Source organism: Pleurodeles waltl, chromosome 9, assembly GCF_031143425.1.
Source record: "Pleurodeles waltl isolate 20211129_DDA chromosome 9, aPleWal1.hap1.20221129, whole genome shotgun sequence".
NCBI lineage: Eukaryota > Metazoa > Chordata > Amphibia > Caudata > Salamandridae > Pleurodeles > Pleurodeles waltl.
The window spans coordinates 869,985,159-870,004,095 of NC_090448.1; the positions used below are offsets into that span (position 1 = coordinate 869,985,159).

The 18,937-nt window shown below is 41.9% G+C and overlaps 1 protein-coding gene across 1 annotated transcript in view; it reads left to right on the forward strand.

The window, feature by feature from the left end:
• LOC138260050 (cholesterol 24-hydroxylase-like) overlaps positions 1 to 18,937 on the forward strand; it is a 145,798-nt gene that overhangs the window by 118,101 nt on the left and 8,760 nt on the right. Inside the window, exon 12 of the mRNA XM_069208151.1 lies at positions 5,492 to 5,602. Coding sequence (XP_069064252.1) covers positions 5,492 to 5,602 — 111 coding nt within the window. The remainder of the gene's footprint in view (positions 1 to 5,491; positions 5,603 to 18,937) is intronic.

The window sequence follows — 18,937 nt, forward strand, 5'->3', positions numbered from 1 at the left end:
TGGTGATGGGCAGCATAAAACGTCTATATGTCCATATAAGTTGGACAGGAAGACATATAACCATTCCTCCTTCAAGCCATGAAAGAGGTTTGGTCATAAAGAGGCGGAATAGTCTCTGCCGTTGCCAAGCTATGGTCTGCTCACAGACAAATTTGCCAGGCGGACCATTATATTGGAGGTAATGATACTCTGTTACCATTGCGACAGAGTTTGCTTGCCGCAAATATAAAATCAGGAACTAAGATATTTACTACAAAGAAGGCTTTTCAGACTGAGGCAGTTGGGTCAATGTTGCCCTGAGCATTATATTACTTTAGATTTTTGGGTAGAATTATCATGTCACAATCATAGGCACATGTACAAGCAAAATGTGAGAATTAACCTTGTTTTATATCTTAACACTATCCCTAATCTTTTCTTGCAAATGCCTTTCCTCTCTGTGCTCCATGCTCTCCCATGCACTATTCACAGGGACAAGTAAGCATTGAAAGAAGCAGGGTCTTTTAGGACAAGCAGATAAGAAGTACCCAACATGTCAGTCTTCCTTCTGATGCGTCCTCATGGCGTCTCCACACCTCACTACTATCGTCAACCCTAGAAATATCTGGGTTGAGCTGACTACTCCTATAAAAAGGAAAAACCTTGTTGCTGCTCCATCCTTCTCCAGCTTCCTCATATCCCTGCCCTCTCCTGTCTCTTCTAAAAGAAACATTAATACCTTGTTATCCTGCCCCATTTTCACCTCCCCTGTTACTTTCAACCAAACCCATCAGAAGGGCAGGGTAGGGAGTTAAAACTTTTTAGGGCCTAAGCATGTAGCATGCCTAATGCCATTAAAGTGTGATAGATTATGTCAGTTTGCTGACCTGGGCCCTGCAAAAAATTATTTCTTGCCTACCTTCACCCTCTCCCTGGTCCTCTGTGTTGCTGTTGGTACAAGACTGCATATCTTCCTTCTCATACAGGAGAATAGGTTCTATTGGAGTTGAGTTTGTAAGCAACTCGGTCAAACCCTCTACTGTGGCCAGTTCTCCTATGGATTCCTAGCCTCAAATGAGAGCATGGTGCACGAGTTTGACCTTGACAGCAAACTAGTCTTTGAGCCACTTCTTTACGGAGAGCAGCTTCTCTGTTTGCCTTGACCACATAGGTAGCAAAGGTAGCCATGTAAGACTTTCAGGGGTAGTGGGTTCTTAAGCTTGTGAAAGTGACAACAGTGCAAAACAATAGTTCTCTGCTGTGATTTCAATATCTGAATTGTAGTTTAAAATGTTCCAAAGACATAGGGTATTCCACAGTGTTGTGTGACTCTAAATGACAGATGATGGGGATTCATCCAGAGAGATCAAGCTTTTGCCCTGAGTCGTAATCAACTCTTGCCATGGCTCGTGGAAGGCTTTAAAAATGAGCATTATAATACATTGGTCTATAGCCATGTATGAATGCCACATGCTTAACAGACAGGAACTCTAAGAAAATATTCCTTTTAGGTGAACCCTTAGGAGGTATAAGAAGATTGGGTCTTATAACTACTCACATGTCCCAGTGCTGCCTCACTTCATCTTGTACTACTGTTCTACCTTCCCCTGTATGTTACATTTGTATAATTAAGCCAATGATTAATTTCTTTAATTATTCTTTTGACCCTGTTTCTAGGGTATTGTATAGTATCTCGATATGCTTAGGAGATACAAGCAATATATTTGTTCTAATAGATTTTGAAGAATACTCTCTAAGAAGACTGTACCTCCTTCACTGTACTTGAGTAATGTCCCTTTTGAGTTGCCTAATTTTCTATGGCAAACAACAAGGTAATGGGTAGAGTGATTTAATTAATCTCAGACATTGGCGATCACTCAGGCTACATTCCAGCACATCGATCTTTGCACCCTATACTACTGTAGACAGAAACCTGTCATATGCACATCAGTTGTGTTCCTGCTGCAGTATGAACATTCCAGCCTGAACTGCCAGGTTAGATCCTCCTCAGACTGGAAAACAAGCAAACCCAGACTGGTTTTGACCTAATAAGGCCTCCTCAGTGAGGCATGATTTGAATCCTGTGGCACAGTGAGGATGACAAAAACATTTTGGGAATATTCATCACAAAACCTGGCTGGCTCACTTGCCGGCCCCCATCATCATCATGGCAATCCTCAAGTGTTACAAGATAACAAGACAGGACAGGGCAAACTGACCTAGTGACAGAATCTCTATTATGTTCAAGGAATCCATCCAATACCCCACCACAAAGCACCACCAGTTGCATGGAACAATTTACCTTAAAACTCCTCATCCCCCCCGCTACTTCCTGAGTGGCACCCTCATCTACCATCCTAATGGACCAGGTACCAACTTCGGCAGCACCATTTCGGACTTCGTCACCCCCTTGATGCTTGAATCGAGCACCTTCATACTCCTTGGTGACCTCAATTGCAACCTGTAGTACTTCACCAATCCCCACATGACCAACCTCTTTGATGACCTGAACAACCTATGACTCACCCAGCGAGTGGTAGGCTCCACACACCTACTAGACCCCATTTTCACCAGCTTCAGCAACTTCACAGTAGACAAGCCCACATCAATCACCTGTTCCGACCACAACCTCATCAGCTTCAGCATACCATACCGAACCACCACAGAAACACCATTGCCAAAAATTCATGACTTCACTGGAACAAGATCTTGGAAGCATCCATCATGCTGTTATGATCACCTACACCACCAACACAACAACAACCTCCCCAAATCCATTTCTAACTTTAATGCCTGGATTATTGCCTGTGAAGACATCCTGGCTCCTCTCAAAGCCAAACCACAAGTAAGCAGGTACACAGAACAGCCAGGCTCACCAAGCGCCACTGCAAGCAACTTGAATACAGATGGAGACAAAGTCAGGATGACACCAACAAGAGCACCTACAAATCCCCTGTCCGACTCTACCATTAGCATATCTGAGCGAGCAGGTACTCCTTGTTCATCAACCACATCAAAATCAGCACCAACAGTGCCAAGGAAATCTTTGCCATATTGAAAACATCTCCTCTCCAGAAGCAAGCTCCTACAGCGAAACCCCCTCTCATGATCTCTGCATCCAGCTGTCTTTATTCTTCAGTGAAAAAATCACCAGCATGTACAACATATTTGAGTCCCAATTGGACGCTTCCATCCTCACTACCCTCTTGGCCACCTCAACCAACAACCAGAGGACCACCCTAGCACCTGGCCCAACATCACCACTAAAAACAACTGCAACAACCATGCAGTCCATGCCCACTAAAGCACCCTCAAACCCCTGCCCTTATCACATTTTCATCATAGGACTGGATCCCATCTGCGCAGCCGTCACCCCGATCCCAAAAAACTCAATCATCACAGCCACCTATCTGGATGCCTAGAAACACAGCACAGTACCCTCAGTAGATACAAAGACACCAGCCAACTACCAACCTATCTCCCTGGTACTCTACATGGCAAAAGTTAAGGAAAAGATGATAAACAAATGCCTAGCAACCCACTTCAATGACAACCACCTCCTTGATGCCCCTTGATCAGTATTCCAGCCCAGACACAATACAGAAATCACCCTCATCGGGCAACTGACATCCATGCTGTGGTCAAGACCATGAACTACTAACTACTTCCCTCTAGGAGGTACTGCCATTAATGAAGACCATGTCATGGATTGGACTAGTGCTATTATGGATCCCATCAAGATCTACTATAATACTGAAACTGCAGGGACTTTAGAACCAGGTAGCAGCGAAATTTCATCCTCATAAGCTTCACTACAAGAACAGCAAAGAATAACAAAAAAACATAAAGAGAAGCATTCCAATCCTTTGCACAGCATTTTAGGCTTTCTTCAATATACGTCTGAACTTCCTGAAAAACTATAAACTCAGTACTAGAAACTCTTGGTCCTTTCCTATATGGCCAGACTGAAGAGTATCAAAAGAAAAACTCTAGTGGTCTTATTTGAAGGTACTTGATTACTGAAAATATTTCATTCACGGAAGAAATGTAAATTCCTCTGTTGAAGCTTTCTTCACTACTTTTGCAGAAATACCTTCACCAAGCTGTCCTTGTAATTTTCTTGGATAATTCTTCTCTGACATGGAATCTTCTACATTGTGTGATGGGGGAATGGTCGTGCCGTCTCTTAGAGATGACAAGACAGCCAACAAGAAAGGTTCAGGAAAGGTCTAAGCATTTTCTTCTTTAGACAGTCATTTTAATAAAATCAGCGAACTCGATAGTACTGTATCGTCATCTAACCAAATGACAGGAAAAAAACAACCATTGGCTGGATCTAGCTATGGAATACAGAAAGTGCCTCTGGCTTTAAGTTGACTGCTGTCTCTGGCACAGGTACAAATACTCAGTAATGGGTGTTGTGACTGCACTGAGGTGAAACTTTATAAAACACAACAAACAATTCCTCTCACTAAGGTTATTGATGGTGTCCCATTGCATAGTAGAGATTTTAGATTTATTAATCTTTTGACAACATGCTGTTAATTATTGATTTGCATGTCACCTAACTATTGTCTCAATGAAGCAATCTGCCTCAATTCATGTTCAAAAGGTAGCTCCTGTTATAGACGAGCTTGCATCATGGATGCAGCCTCAATGCACTAAGTGCAGAGTGATGGTATCATGTATCCCTCTCCAGTCCTGTCTCCCAGTAAATGCTGTTACTCTTTAAGCTGGGCTCAGAACCTGGGAAGTACGGGGAAGCTGCAGTTTTAATGGGCAGATGAAGGTTGCCAGATGAACACCCCCCCAATTTCCTACATGGTTCTTCCAATGTAGCTAAAAAGGTAAAACACAGCTGCTGTTATCAGATGGTTCAGGTTTAAAATAACCAGCAAGGTCTTTATTAAATTAAAAATCTCTCACTATTCCTTAATCTAAAAAAGCTACTTTGATGTTCAGAAGAACCACTACCTTGTTGGAAGCTGAGGGAATGGAAGGTGAATCTCATATCCTTGTAACAGAGTAGCATGACCTTGTGATGAATTCCCATGCCAGATGATTTCCTTAGTTTTGTGATAGAGTTTCAAGTTCTTGTGGTAGTTTCACATTCCCCCAAACACTTGCAATATATTTCCATATTGGAATGATTATTCACACATACTATGCAAGTTTCCCCTAGCCTTGATTCCCATACTTCTATGATAGACTCCCAAAGCATTGTGATTGATTTACTTATCTTCGGGATAGATGACTGTACTGTCAAGCGATATTCCAATTTTACTTGTCATAAATGTTGATGCTCTTATGATAAATGTACACAGCACTATATTACATCTCCATGTCCTTGTGGTACATTATAAAGTCACTGTGATAACTCCCTGCCAGTGTGATACATTTCCTTCTTACAGAGTTCCATAACATTGTGATAAATCTTTGCAATCGTGTAACAGATTCTCTTAATCCTGAACCTTTCACATCTATTTTTCTGTCTCGTTGTTTGCAACAATAGGTTCTAAAGGAGAGCCTGAGGTTGTACCCACCTGGCCCTGGCACATCACGTTATCTTAAAGAAGATGCAGTAATTGAAGGAGTACGCATTCCAGGCGGTGCTTCAGTGATTGTAAGTGGGCTCGAGGTTAGGGTGATGCACCCATCATTTGTAGACCAGAAGCATTACCTAAAGTTCCCATCATGAATTCATTGCACTTCCTGATAGTGGATGTCTGATATGAAAAACCAAGAGGTGCACCTGTTGTCCTGAGAGGTGAAAGAATGAGGTGCATAATGTACTAAATTAAATTAGCTCTACCTCACTTCTAGATTGTTTTACAATCTGTGAAAATGAACATATTCAGTGTTTTTGGACTGTCTTGAAGATCTACCATACTTCTGTGATACGTGGCCACACCAAACATGTCACCCACTCAGCAAAGTTTCAGTGCCTTCAGTGGCGCTTCAGTATCTTTAATAGAGCTGCTGGAGCAATGGCTTCTACGAAGGCATAGAGATTACTGTCTGCTTGGCAGGGATTGCTAAATATCACGGGCTGTACTCTATGACCTGGCAGGCTGGTAAGCTGCCTGCCATCATCTAAATGAGGCCCAAACTCCCAAAAAGCAGGAAGTTTTTTCTTGAAAACTAAAATGAATGGATCTCGATGCACAGGGAGATTTTCTCTTTGTGCATGGAGGCCTTTGTGTGTTTTTCTTACCCAGGACAGCCATGGCTTATTGTAATGCTATCTGTATTTAATCTCCGACTCCATTTTGACCACTGACTCCATTTTATGCTTAGCTTAGCTTCAGGTGCCTGCCGTCACACCAGTATCGCAGGGTTTTTCCACACCAAACTTGTTTTCCACATAGAACATGCTTGCGCTTCTTCCCATGAGCACCGGGTTGCACTGTGCAGAAACCTAACATGGGGGATGAGGACAGTAGACATGATAAGATTGTCTCAGCTTGGGAATGTTTTCAATGTTTTCATTACAGAAAAGTACTGCTCTTCTGCTTCTGGAATGCGCATCGGGACAGGACCCATTCCTTTGCGTTTTTTTTACACAGACCGAGTACAGCCAGTGCTTGAATTTCATAACTTACTAAAATAGAGGGAGGGGAGTGGGGGGGTTACCAGAACCTTCATCTTGGGTTTGTTTCAGGTAAATAAGGTGGGGAAGCTTGGCACTGAGGCAGAAGGAACTCATTTTGGGGGTCAACGCACTGCCCAATACAAAATCCCTTCGGGGAAGGTTCTCCTGCCTCAGCTGCCCAGGGTTCTTCCGCTTGACGTTGGGAAGGATGATGTTGGATACGATCCCCATAGTGATACATTTTTTCTTAATTATCTAGCTTGGCTGTGCATATATATATATATACATATATATATATATATTTTGACTTCATATATTAATTGCTGATGTATTACACTTTTTATGCCTATCATTGTTTAACTGCTGTGAGTATTGTAGCATTTAGACGTGTTTTACTGCATTCTAGGTAAATGCTCATGGTCACATTTTCGTGTGCTTTTATTTGATATCTGGGAAGTGCCTTAATAAATTAATTACTCAAACTAGGAGTGCTGCATTCCTTGGCATTGTTTTCCTCTTAGTTTGAAGCAGAGCAGAACACTTATCCAAGTGGATAAGTCTGTTAGTGATAATCTTGGCCAACATGTTTACTTCAGAATTAATGAGAGATAGAGGCCTTTATGTCTCATGTTTTTTTGAGAGGGTTATCTGGCGTCAGGGGGAGCACATTCCTTAAATATGCTTCTGCATGCAGGGTGAGGAGATGAGGAGCTAGTATCTTGCTATTCTGTGTAGAACTTGGCTAGCAGGTCATCTGGAGCCCTTCCAGTGTGGAATCCTTTGATTGCTGTGTTGATTTCTTCAACTGAGAATGGCTTACACAGCTACTCACATTACTATTCATTCCGCCACGCAATGGCTGTATCCTTCTTTTAGTCTGCAACCTGATCTATAGTTGCTTGTGTAGTGAAATCATAAAGATTAGCGTAATATGAACAGAACGCACGCACTATCTCCACTGCTTCGAGAAGCTGAGCACTCCTTTCATCATTGCATGCAATGTCTCCTGCTGCCCAAGACTTCTTACGAAGAATCGCTAAGGGTTTACCGGGATGTTCACCCTCTCCGTATTTGCAAGCTGCCATTTAATTTCCCAGAAACTTCACCTCCCTCTTTACCCCTTCATTTAATTGACATTTATGATCTAGTCTCTGCAAGAGTTTTGAATCAGATTTAACTTGACAGCTGCACTGTAATTCTTTAATATCACATTCCAATTAGGCTATATGCACCATGAGGGAGGGAAGTACTCCATTCTGTTTAGAAATATGGAACCCACAAATACAAGCTTTAAATGCTTCCCATGTTGTAGACATGTCAGGTACTGAATCCAGCTTTATTTAGAAGTATTCCAAAATGCTATTGCGCGGTTCTTTACAGAATGCACTGACCTCTAATGAATCTGGTTCCAACCTCCAGTGGACAGCAGTAGCTTGCTTGCCTGAGATGGATATTTGTAATACAACTTGGGCACCGTCAGGCAGACATCTTGCTTAATGACAGACATGTGTGATCCATGTGCACCAGTCACTAGAAACTCTTATTGTTTATCGAAGCAACTGAACTAAAGTGGGCGCCCTGTGTCCGGGCACAAAATCAGATGATGGGCGTCCACAGCAGAAATCACCACCACACAGCACCACAAATCTCACTTTGATATATAACATTCAGAGGTGCAGGCACACCCAATTAGCATTGGCGGCAGGGCCTTTTAACATCTCTTATGGTGCTAATCTCCCGATGTAAACTTCAGGGTGGCCTGCCAACTTCCACCTCATGGGCGTACGAGCAGGCCTTGCCACAATTTGTGGGGTGTATCCATCAATTTCACAATGCATATGGGGTGTTTCACAACACCGTGCCATTTACGAATTGTGCTGACCATCACGTTCATTAGGCTCAATGGCCGACTCTCCCAACAATGGACTTCGCACTTAGGAACGCAGGCCACAGCTGTGTTTATGCAGCAGGTGCACCCGCCATTTTGTTGTCTTACTCTGGGGCTCCTCTGTCTCCTAAATCTTCTTTTGTGGATTTCGGATTCATTTTTCAGAAAAGATTTCTTCACATCTGGACTAACAGTGGAAAAATGCTGAAATCTGAAATTCAGAACACTGTAGTGCCTGATATCCTACTGTTGTGTAAATCAGATGGAAGATTATCTCTGTGCTTTTTAAAGTTTCATTTAGACCTGAATGACATTGAATTATAGACTTAAAAGCCGAAATGAATTTTGGCACTTCACATGATTACTGGGAAAAGAATGAAAAGATGGGTAGCCTCCTGATTACAGAAACTACAATACAAAATAAATAATATGTTTATTAGGGAAACATCGTTTACAACAATCCATTTACTACGAAATGCATTTACAACGATGCCACTACTACGAACATGCCTTTACCACGCATGCCTTTCCTACAAATATACCTTTACCACTCATGCCTTTACAACAAATTTCATTCTAAAGGCATGAATGGTAAAGGTATAAGGGTGGTAAAGGTTTTGCAGGTAAGTACATGTAAGTATTAAGTGGTTTAAGTGTTTTATATATACACACACATACATATACACATATATATAATATATATATATATATATATATATGTAGGGTTTAGGTTGGGTATGGGTTTTGGCGGGGTAAAGGCATTTTTTGGTTTAGGGTGGGTATGGGTTTTGGGGTGGTAAGGACATTTTTAGGTTTTAGGGTGGGTATAGATTTAGGGATGGAAAGAGCAGTTTTAGGTTTTGGGGTGGGTATGGGTTTTGGGGTGTTAAGGACATTTTTAGGTTTTAGGGTGGGTATAGATTTTGGGATGGAAAGAGCATTTTTAGGTTTTGGGGTGGGTATGGGTTTTGGGGTAGTAAGGGCATTTTTAGGTTTTACAGTGGGTATGGGATTTAGGGTGGTAAATGTATTCTTAGGGTTTAGTTTGGGTATGGGATTTAGGGTGGTAAGGGCATTTTTAGGTTTTAGGGTGGGCATGTTTTTTGGGGTGGTAAGGGCATTTTTAGGTTTCAGGTTGGGTATGGGTTTTGGGGTGGTAAGGGCATTTTTTGGTTGTAGGGTGGGTATGGGTTTGGGGAGGGTTAAGGGCACTTTTAAGTTTCAGGGTGGGTATGGGTTTTGGGGTGGTAAGGACATTTCTTGGTTTAGGGTGGGTATGGGTTTTGGGGTGGTGAGGGCATTTTTAGGTTTTAGAGTGGGTATGGGTTTTGGGGTGGAAGAGGCATTTTTAGGTTTTAGGGTGATTATGGGTTTTGGGGGTGATATGGGCATTTTTAGGTTTTAGGGAGGGTATGGGATATAGGGGGTTATTACAACTTTGGAGGAGGTGGTAATCCGTCCCAAAAGTGACGGTAAAGTGACGGATATACCACCAGCCGTATTACGAGTCCATTATATCCTATGGAACTCGTAATACGGCTGGTGGTATATCCGTCACATTTGGGACGGTTTACCACCTCCTCCAAAGTTGTAATAACCCCCATAGTGCGGTAAGTGTATTTTTCGGTTTTAGGTTAGGTATGGGTTTTGGGGTTGTAAGGGCATTTTTTGGTTTTAGGGTGGGTATGGTTTTGAGGTTGTAAGGGCATTTTTAGGTTTTAGGGTGGATATGCGTTTTGGGGTGGTAGGGGCATTTTAAGGTTTTATGGTGGGTATTGGTTTTGGGGTGGTAAGGGAATTATTGGGGTTTAGGCTGAGTGAGGTGTGTGTGTGTGTGTGTGTGTTGTGCGCCCATCATCATGCGCAATATCACCGAGAGGAGGAGTCACTCGATCTCGTGACTCGAAAAAGCTTCTTCGAAGAAAAGCAACTTGTAACACTCCGAGCCCAACATTAGATGGCAGACTTATGCAAAGCATGTGAATCTGCAGCACTACATGCCATGAACAGATGTCTACTGGGTGAATAACATTTTCCATACATATCGAAATGTGTGTGTATATATATATATATATATATATATATATATATATATATATGGGTTATACTTACCATTTTATTTTCTACCACAGATGTGTCTTTACCAATTATGCATCTACAACTGAATTTTCGTGGTAAAGGCATGCGTAAAAAGGCATTTTCGTGGTAAAAAACTTTCGTTGTTAGTGCATTCGTTGTAATGACGGATGCATTGCAATTACCACATTGTATAGGCAATTGTGGTAATTGCATTTGTTGTTCCGTCATACAACCTGTTTTTTAACTACAGTGAAGTTAACTCATGGACAGGGGAAGCAGATGCGACATCACAAACCATTTGTCCTTTAATGTCACTCAGACACACATGCTTACACATACATTCACACATATACACACTGTCTCTCACATAAACACACTCAGACACAACGTGCATTTAAAAGCATTTTTTGTTTACCTCAGCTGACGGAGATCCTTATTCCACCTAATTGTACTCCATGTTTTTACTACAATAATTGTGAATAATGTTCACTGTTAGTGTAATAACACATTGATAGAAAACAAGGAAAGTAGTTCTTCAATCGACATCTATAAGGACCAGATACTTCTGTGTTGTTGGCACTGATTTTACCAACTCTGAAGCCAGGTGTTGCAAAGGCTGTGCCACGGGTCTCAAGGGGCAAGTCAGGGGTCGCAGCTGCGACCCCTAGTTAGCTCTGTTACATCTAGCAAAAATAATAACAGCCACTTGGCTGATTTTTTTAAACACCTTTTTATAGAAAAAGCTGAGAAAATCTGCAACCAGTAGACTATTACATCACTGTAATCCATAAGTATCAAAGGAGGAAGCGTCACCTGTGGAGATCCTCATTTGCACACTTTCGCACCTCATAGACATTGGTTGTATTTCTATCCATGTCATTCAACCCTCTAGCATCCACATCAGGCCCTTGCAAGCTTTCCATGTTCCCCATATCTTTTCCCATTTTTTAGGGCCTCCTCTCCTTTCAGATATTTGCTTTTCGGCCAGCATGCACCAATCCATGTCTGCTTTCCATTGTTCCAGTTCTATGACATATGCAACACCCCCATTGTTTGGCTATATTCCTCCTCGCCACCATGAGACACAGTCTGTACAAAATCTTCTGCTATTGCTGCTGGGTGTTTTTCTCCTTACGTCCAGTATGTTAGCTTCGTGAAGTTTGTGAGTTCAGTGAGACAATTCCACAGTGCTTTTCAGCAGTCCCCTAATCTGGGGCATTCCCCACTTCACTGGATTTTATGGCCATTTTTATGGGTGAAAATTTAATTTTGTAACTAATGAGTTACATAATTTTTTTGTCAGCATTCATCTGCTAAACGTGAAGTTGAAGAGGTTGAACAGACAAATACCAGTTGTGAAGGTGTCATTTTCTGCAGTTCTTGTATTGGGCATGAAGAAAGGATACCCCCTATTGCCCTTTCTTTTTAAGTTAGCCGGAGAGCCCTTGACTATTTTGATTGGCAGGATTCTCTTTTTCCTAGGTTCCAGTTTGGGAGAATTTCATGCACTTCTGTATGATGATGATAACGACATCTTGCTGTGATGTGCAATCCGGAAAAAATGTGTATGTACTTGGTTGTAGCTGATAAATAATATTAGAACACTATCATATACTTGTGGGAGTCAATGGGTAATTTTGGAATACTATCGGTAAATGAAATAAATTTGTGTAAATCTGAATTTTTCATTTTTACATATTGTTGTTACTACCCCAACCTTAAAGATTGGAAAATAAAATATTCTAAGAAAGAGATTGCTTAACCTGGTCTATTTGTGCACAGAATCTACAAGATTTATTTAGGGACAACTTAGGCACAGTGTGCATAACAAGTGTAAGGAATTGTGTCAGGTAGAATAGATTTCAATTAAATTTGTGGGCTAAGATCAATGCACTACACATACATATTATATCTTGCAAAAACCTTTGCTTCCAATGTCTACATCATTTATTAAAAGTTTCGACAACACTATAACTGAGGTTTTGTGGCTTGAATGAAAAAAAGAAAGTGATCTGGTTTGATTTTCTTTCTCCAGCCTATTATTATGAAGATTCATACTTCTGGTTCAAAACTGACACAAATTCAATGTCAGATTACTGTAATTATTACAGAGACTTCAGTAAAGCCATTTCTATAAATTTCTCCTTATACGATGGAAACATTACCAACTCGTTTTATCTTCAGATACCTTAAAGGATTAAACTTCAATCCAAAAGATGTAGGACATCCTCTAAACAGACTCCACAGTCATTGAATTTCCTTTCTTCATGTTATCCCACACCTACTGTAGAATTCAAAAAGCTCTTAAAATCTATGTATTTTAACAGATTAAGACCTGCTCGGAGACCTCCCAAGGGACTGTACGCTTTATTAGTGTTGTTTGTGAATCGGTAGAAAGTTACCTTTATGACCCCTCTGTTACTCTTAGTCTGCAGACTCTTCCCTGTTATGGGTCCTTCCGCTGATCCCTGAACCACAGAACACACAATTGCCGTCTCGTTCTTTCAGTAAGGCAAAGGTGCCTACCATGGTGATCGGGGCATGCTGTATTTGATGCGCATTGCACTGTTGTGCTTTGCTCTGAAATTAACAACCATGGAAGTAGTTTTTGGTCCAGCCAGGATGTGACAAGCTGTACACAAACTGATAATGGAAGGAGTCACAGATTCACCATAAATATAACTTTATGAATGTTGTCATGATTTATGACACATTAGGCAGAACATCTCTTGACTCAGTTTCTTATCATTGAACTTTATACCTTGTCATTGAAATCCATGAGCCCTTCCTTTATGTTTCTGCTACCCAATCTCACATCAATATGTCCCTGGTTGCCTGCTCTACCTCATCGCTTGCAGCATTGACTGAACACATCAGCCTTCATCTGCTTGATTCTCACCTCATCATCCTTGCCTCAACTTTGTTTGATATGTACATGTCCTTCATCCTGGTCAAACATCACTCAAAGCTTGCAAGGTTAAGACTACACTTTGAATACTTCTCCTCCAGATCCATAAAGTACCAGACAAGTTATTTTGTCAGCAACACTGGCTGGTGCTTTCACAATTAATTCAGCTAGATCTACCTTCAAACGTTTTCTCCCCCCTGAATCCATACATCCCAAATATGACGCTGACCCTGCACAGCATTGATCATTCTCACACTTCACTTTTAGTATGCTCTTCTCCAGTTTTCCTAATACGCTCGTCACCAGTTCATCATGACTTTAACTGTGTCTGTCTCTGTCCTAAAAGAACATTACACCCACAATGCCCTCCAGAACCCTCTTCAGCCCACATTACACTTTTACAAAAAATAATTCACCAATATACATTACGGAAGAGGTTAAAGGTCTTGATTCCTCCTGCAACATGTTCTGATGTTAACAGATTACACTTTAATAATACTGAAAACGTGTGCTTCTTTCAGAATTGCCAGCTCTGCAGGTATGGATCTTTCATATAGTCATAGGCTGAAAATTCTCCATTGTCAGGCTGGAAATCCCCAGTAATCTTAAATAGCAGTAAACAATGTTTAAAAGCCTTAGGCCTCAACATAGGTGTATGTTTAGTAGCACATCAACCTCATTTGAACAACCAGAATTTCAGCCAATGAGATGGCAATGCCACCTCTCCTACTCTCCTGCTAGAGGCACCATAGCTCAGATTTCCACTGTTTGTCATATGGGAGTCAGACCTCAAGAACTGTGCTCTAACCTTTCAGTGACCCCATGCTGTCATTTTGTCTGGGCTGCCCTGAGACTGAACCAGCTCTAACTTCAGCTTTCCGAATACTGTAAGTAGTTTCTAAGATAATTTCTATTTCTGGGTAAGGAAAACCCTGCATCTGCCAACTGTCGACATGACCGAGAGAGAGAAATAAATTATTTTCACATCCTGTTCTACCTGGGGCCAAAAGAAAATCTACTTTGAAGACCTACACGAGCAATATACTTAATGTAGAACCGTTTCTTCAAACCCCTTAGAGACACAGAGTGGACGTTGGCCCTCTGTGTACTGGACAAGAAAAGATACCATGCTCCTAAGGGGAATACCCCATCCTCTGGGGATAGTAACATGCGCCTCCAAGCAACAATGGTTGCACAAAAAAAGGAAATATATAGATTTCCTAGGGCTGGACTTGTATCCAAAAGCACCTGCAGCCTCCTTCACACGTACAGCAAAAGTAATTTCCTCAGAAAAAAAGTTCCAGAGATGAAAGACCAATCTGCACAAAAATATGCGCAAAACTCCAGCTCTCTAAATGGTCTGAATGAATTCCAAACTCCATTGATGACTTGGTCATTGTCGACGTCCAAGAAAAATTCACAGTCGTCAACAAAACTTCCACGGGACTCATTTTCATCTAGGAACATACCATCATCAATGACCAGATCCTCGCCGTTGATTGTGACACTTTCACAGTTGGGACCATTTTCGCCGACAGACCTTCGGTGATAATTACACCACCTTCAATGTTGAGTTCATCATTGATGATGCCTAGAATATTCCTGCTACTGAGGTTCACCCCTTTGGCGCCCACCTTAATGTTGATACCGTCAATGACACAGTCAATGACAGTTTTCTCCAAACAAGACACTTTTTTACCTATTCAAGTACCAGCAAGTCTTCCCACTCAAATTTTGGATTCTGAATTGGAGGGTGAACGCAATGACTAGGATGTTTCAGAAACTGCTACTAGTCCTACGCAGTCAGATGTCCGCTCTGACCCTGAATTTGATGGAGATGCATGGATGATAAGGCCACTTATAAGGGCTATGACTACCAGCCACAGACTTTTCTAACTGATCATTCTCATCAACATTATTACACCTCGCCTAGCTATGCAGAACCTGAGATGTTGTAAGTACCTGTGGCATTTTGACAACATTGCAAAAGATCATGGATACCTTCCAAAGGTTAATATTTCAACAGCCTGCCAGGAAGCCCTTGAAGCTCCTCCTCCTCTGCCACCCCCACCACCCCCACCACCAGCAACTCCCTCCCCACCTCATCACCTCTGGAGGACCATCTTCTAAATAAGTCACACAATATGACTTGGATTTGGGAGTCAATGACTCTTCTGATTCTCTCTGTCGTATATGGAGGCGAAGGTGAATTAGTTAATGATGAAGCTATCACACAATGGGATGATTATGCCATACCTAAGCAAGGTAACAATTCCCTTCTCAAACTAGATTTACCTACAGCCAACATAGTAATTTCTATGTGCTGATGGAGAGAGTGACTAAAAAAATTCAATCTTACAATAACCTCTGTGGAACAAAAGTGCTTTCTATATGGTTTTAAGGAACTGCCAAATAAATTGACGAGGGCCCTATTTATACTAGATTTCTTTGGTCAGAACGTGTAATGTTGATAAAAACACCTGCCACAATTTCAGTAGTGGTAATCTAATTAGAGAAGACGTGTAGTGCTCCAGACGTGGCCCTGGCCTGCCTCACTGGCCATCCAAAGCAAGACTTTGTCATAGTACAAAGGCTTAGCACAAGTAAAATAATCCAATCACGCCTTCCTCTCCACCCCCTGACCGGGACAAAGAGTGCAATGATAATTCAGGCCGTGTAGATGGTTCCATTGAGGCTACATCAATCAATGCCGTAAACCCCTAAACAATTCTAGGTCATTATGATCGTCAGATGTGGTATGCCATCTTACCACTAACTGGCCTCATACCAGAGGGTAAGAGGGACATGATTAGGGCTAGAGCAACAGTTTCAGTGGCCATCATTTATGGAGCAATGGATGTTTCCAAAGAAGGTTGTTGCAATTGACAGGAGTGGCTGTTTTAAGATAAAAAGGTTTCTGTGAACAACTTGCCATTTGATGGAATCACCCTCTTTGGTAAGCATGTTAATGAAGCCTTGCAGAATATTAAAACAAACGCAGATACAGCACAATCTCTGTGAGCTCTCCAATATTGTTGCTCTGGCTTTACACCTTTTTTGCCTCACAAACATCACAAACAAAAACACTATTGTTGAGGCCTATTGCCATTTTAACACTGTTTATTGCTATTTTAAGATTACTGGTGATTCCCAGCATGACAATGTTGCTATATAAGGCTAGGACTGGTGATCAGGTCATACGTTTTTATTCAGCTCGTGGAGGTCTACACACTTTCTGATGCCTTTATGCCCCTCCCCTTGTTGCATCACATGCTCATGTTTCAACATCTTCAATTCCTGCTTAAGAGGTCCCATCATCAGGCTCAGACCCCTCCTTGCTTTACCGACCACTGTGTTCACTAATCCCTTTAATGTAGCTTTTGGCACAAGATATCAAAGTACCTCTATCCAGTCTTCAAGCACCTGAGGAAACTTCTTAACAATGGCACAATCTTCACGTCATCGAGATACTAATATCACCTATTCAGGCACATTCTCACATGTGAAAGCCAGTAACAGCAAGCATTTGCAATGCACTAGGGCCTCGCATTTGTCGGAGTTACAACTGTTCACAGTTGTAAACTCCCAACCGGATTTTTCCTGCATTAAAAGAAAAAAACAGCGCGATCGCGCTGAACATTTCACACAAGCCTCGCATGTTTTCCGTACTTGGTCCCTGCGCTCGAGGAGGGCTAACCACGGAAAAGGCATGACTTATGCGTGCCTTCCACTAATCAAAAGAAGCCAATGAAAGACACTGACGGGATGTCGACGGGGCTCCGAGCCCTTTTCTAATACCTATAGCGTCTCGCTAGCGTTACGCATGCGCAAGCGCATGCGACGCAGGCTCGGCCCTAAAAATGACTATAATAGGTAGCTCAGACAACCAACTAACAAGATAAGCTAAAGTAGCAAACTAACCAGATAAACTCCTCCTATGAACGTGCAAGGAGGAACAGTACCAATGACTGTTGAGAGGCTTCTCACAATACTCGCTCTGAAAGTACTGGTTGGTGTTATAAGCAATAGAATTGGTGAATATTAATAACAGATTTTCACCCTTGGGCTTGCTTTCTCCCCACAGTGCACCAACAACATTTGCATTGCCCACACGTCCACTTTAGTATCCCAGTGTAGCTCTGGTATATTGTTGCTGTGGTAAGTTGCACGCCTCTGAAGTACATGACACACTACCTTTCCTGAAAGCGTTCCCTCAGTTATTGTGCTTTATAAGATGACTGTCAGCCCAATTATGCTTATGTGTAATAATATGAGACATGGAATGAGTGCCTGTGTGTGATGACACCAGTGCCAGGTCACCAGGAAGGTTTGTCCTTCACACAGGCCACTGATGGAGCGCAACAAATCCTGCCCAGGTTCATGAAACCAATCTGCAAAGATCTTTTCCCCTGTGAACCCAGCATTACTAAAAGGTTTCTTATCACTTGTCTCTTGTACACAATCCTTCCTTTCCTCCTCATTCTTGTAAACCGCAGTACAGCTATCCTTCTGCGGATTGAAACTTTATTGGTAATCAGGCACTAAAAACGCAGCCAAGACTACAAAGATCAGGGTTGGTGGTGATCCGTAATGCATCTGCCTCCTGCATTGATCGGTGATCCTCATCATCACTTGTTACGCACAATGATCCTGTCAGGATCCGAATGTAGGTTGAATCCAACGTAAAAACAACCTTTCCTTCACCATTGTGAGTGATACTAATACTCAATGCACTCATATCCAAAGGTGGTGCTTTCTGTGTGACTTCAAGGAGGAGCCATGTGACGTGATTAGGTCCATACCATAGATCGACAAAATGCAGGCAACTGGCAACACATGCAGGAAGGTTGAATACAACGTAAACCTAACCCTTCCTTCACCATTGTGATCTAATATACATCCTATACTATAGAAGGCGAGTGGAAATAAGGGAATGGGATGAGGGAGAAAGGATAAGTACCCAGGTGGTTCTGTGAGTCCCAAATAGTGATGATCAGTGAACTAGGCAGCGTGGTGAGGAATTAGTGTTGGGTGGGTATGTTTAGGCTTTTGAGCGGAACCACCTTTACTAGTAAGAAAACATACATTTATGTTTAATACAGGAATGGTGAAACCTTGCTCATTTCACAGGAGCTGTAAGATGTTTCTGTTTACTGCTTCACCCAGCAAGGATGCTCTAATGACCTCTGAGGAAGATTGTGGTCAATCCTTGCACCTGGTGGGAGACCAGTAGACAGAAGACTTCTTGACAAGTAGAGGAGGAAACAGACACAGCACCAAACAGCTACCCCTTAACTGAATGAGGACATAGTGTAAGGAACTGAAAGGGAACCAGAGAGAGGGAAAACAACATGAGGGAATACAAAGACCAGGTGTAGAAGTAGCTTAAAGTCACAGCAAATGCGCACTCGTCAGGTGCTGAACTATAAGTGACCACTGCACCTTCTTCAGCTTCCAAACCAAGCCTATCCGAGACCACAGTGAGAAAAGC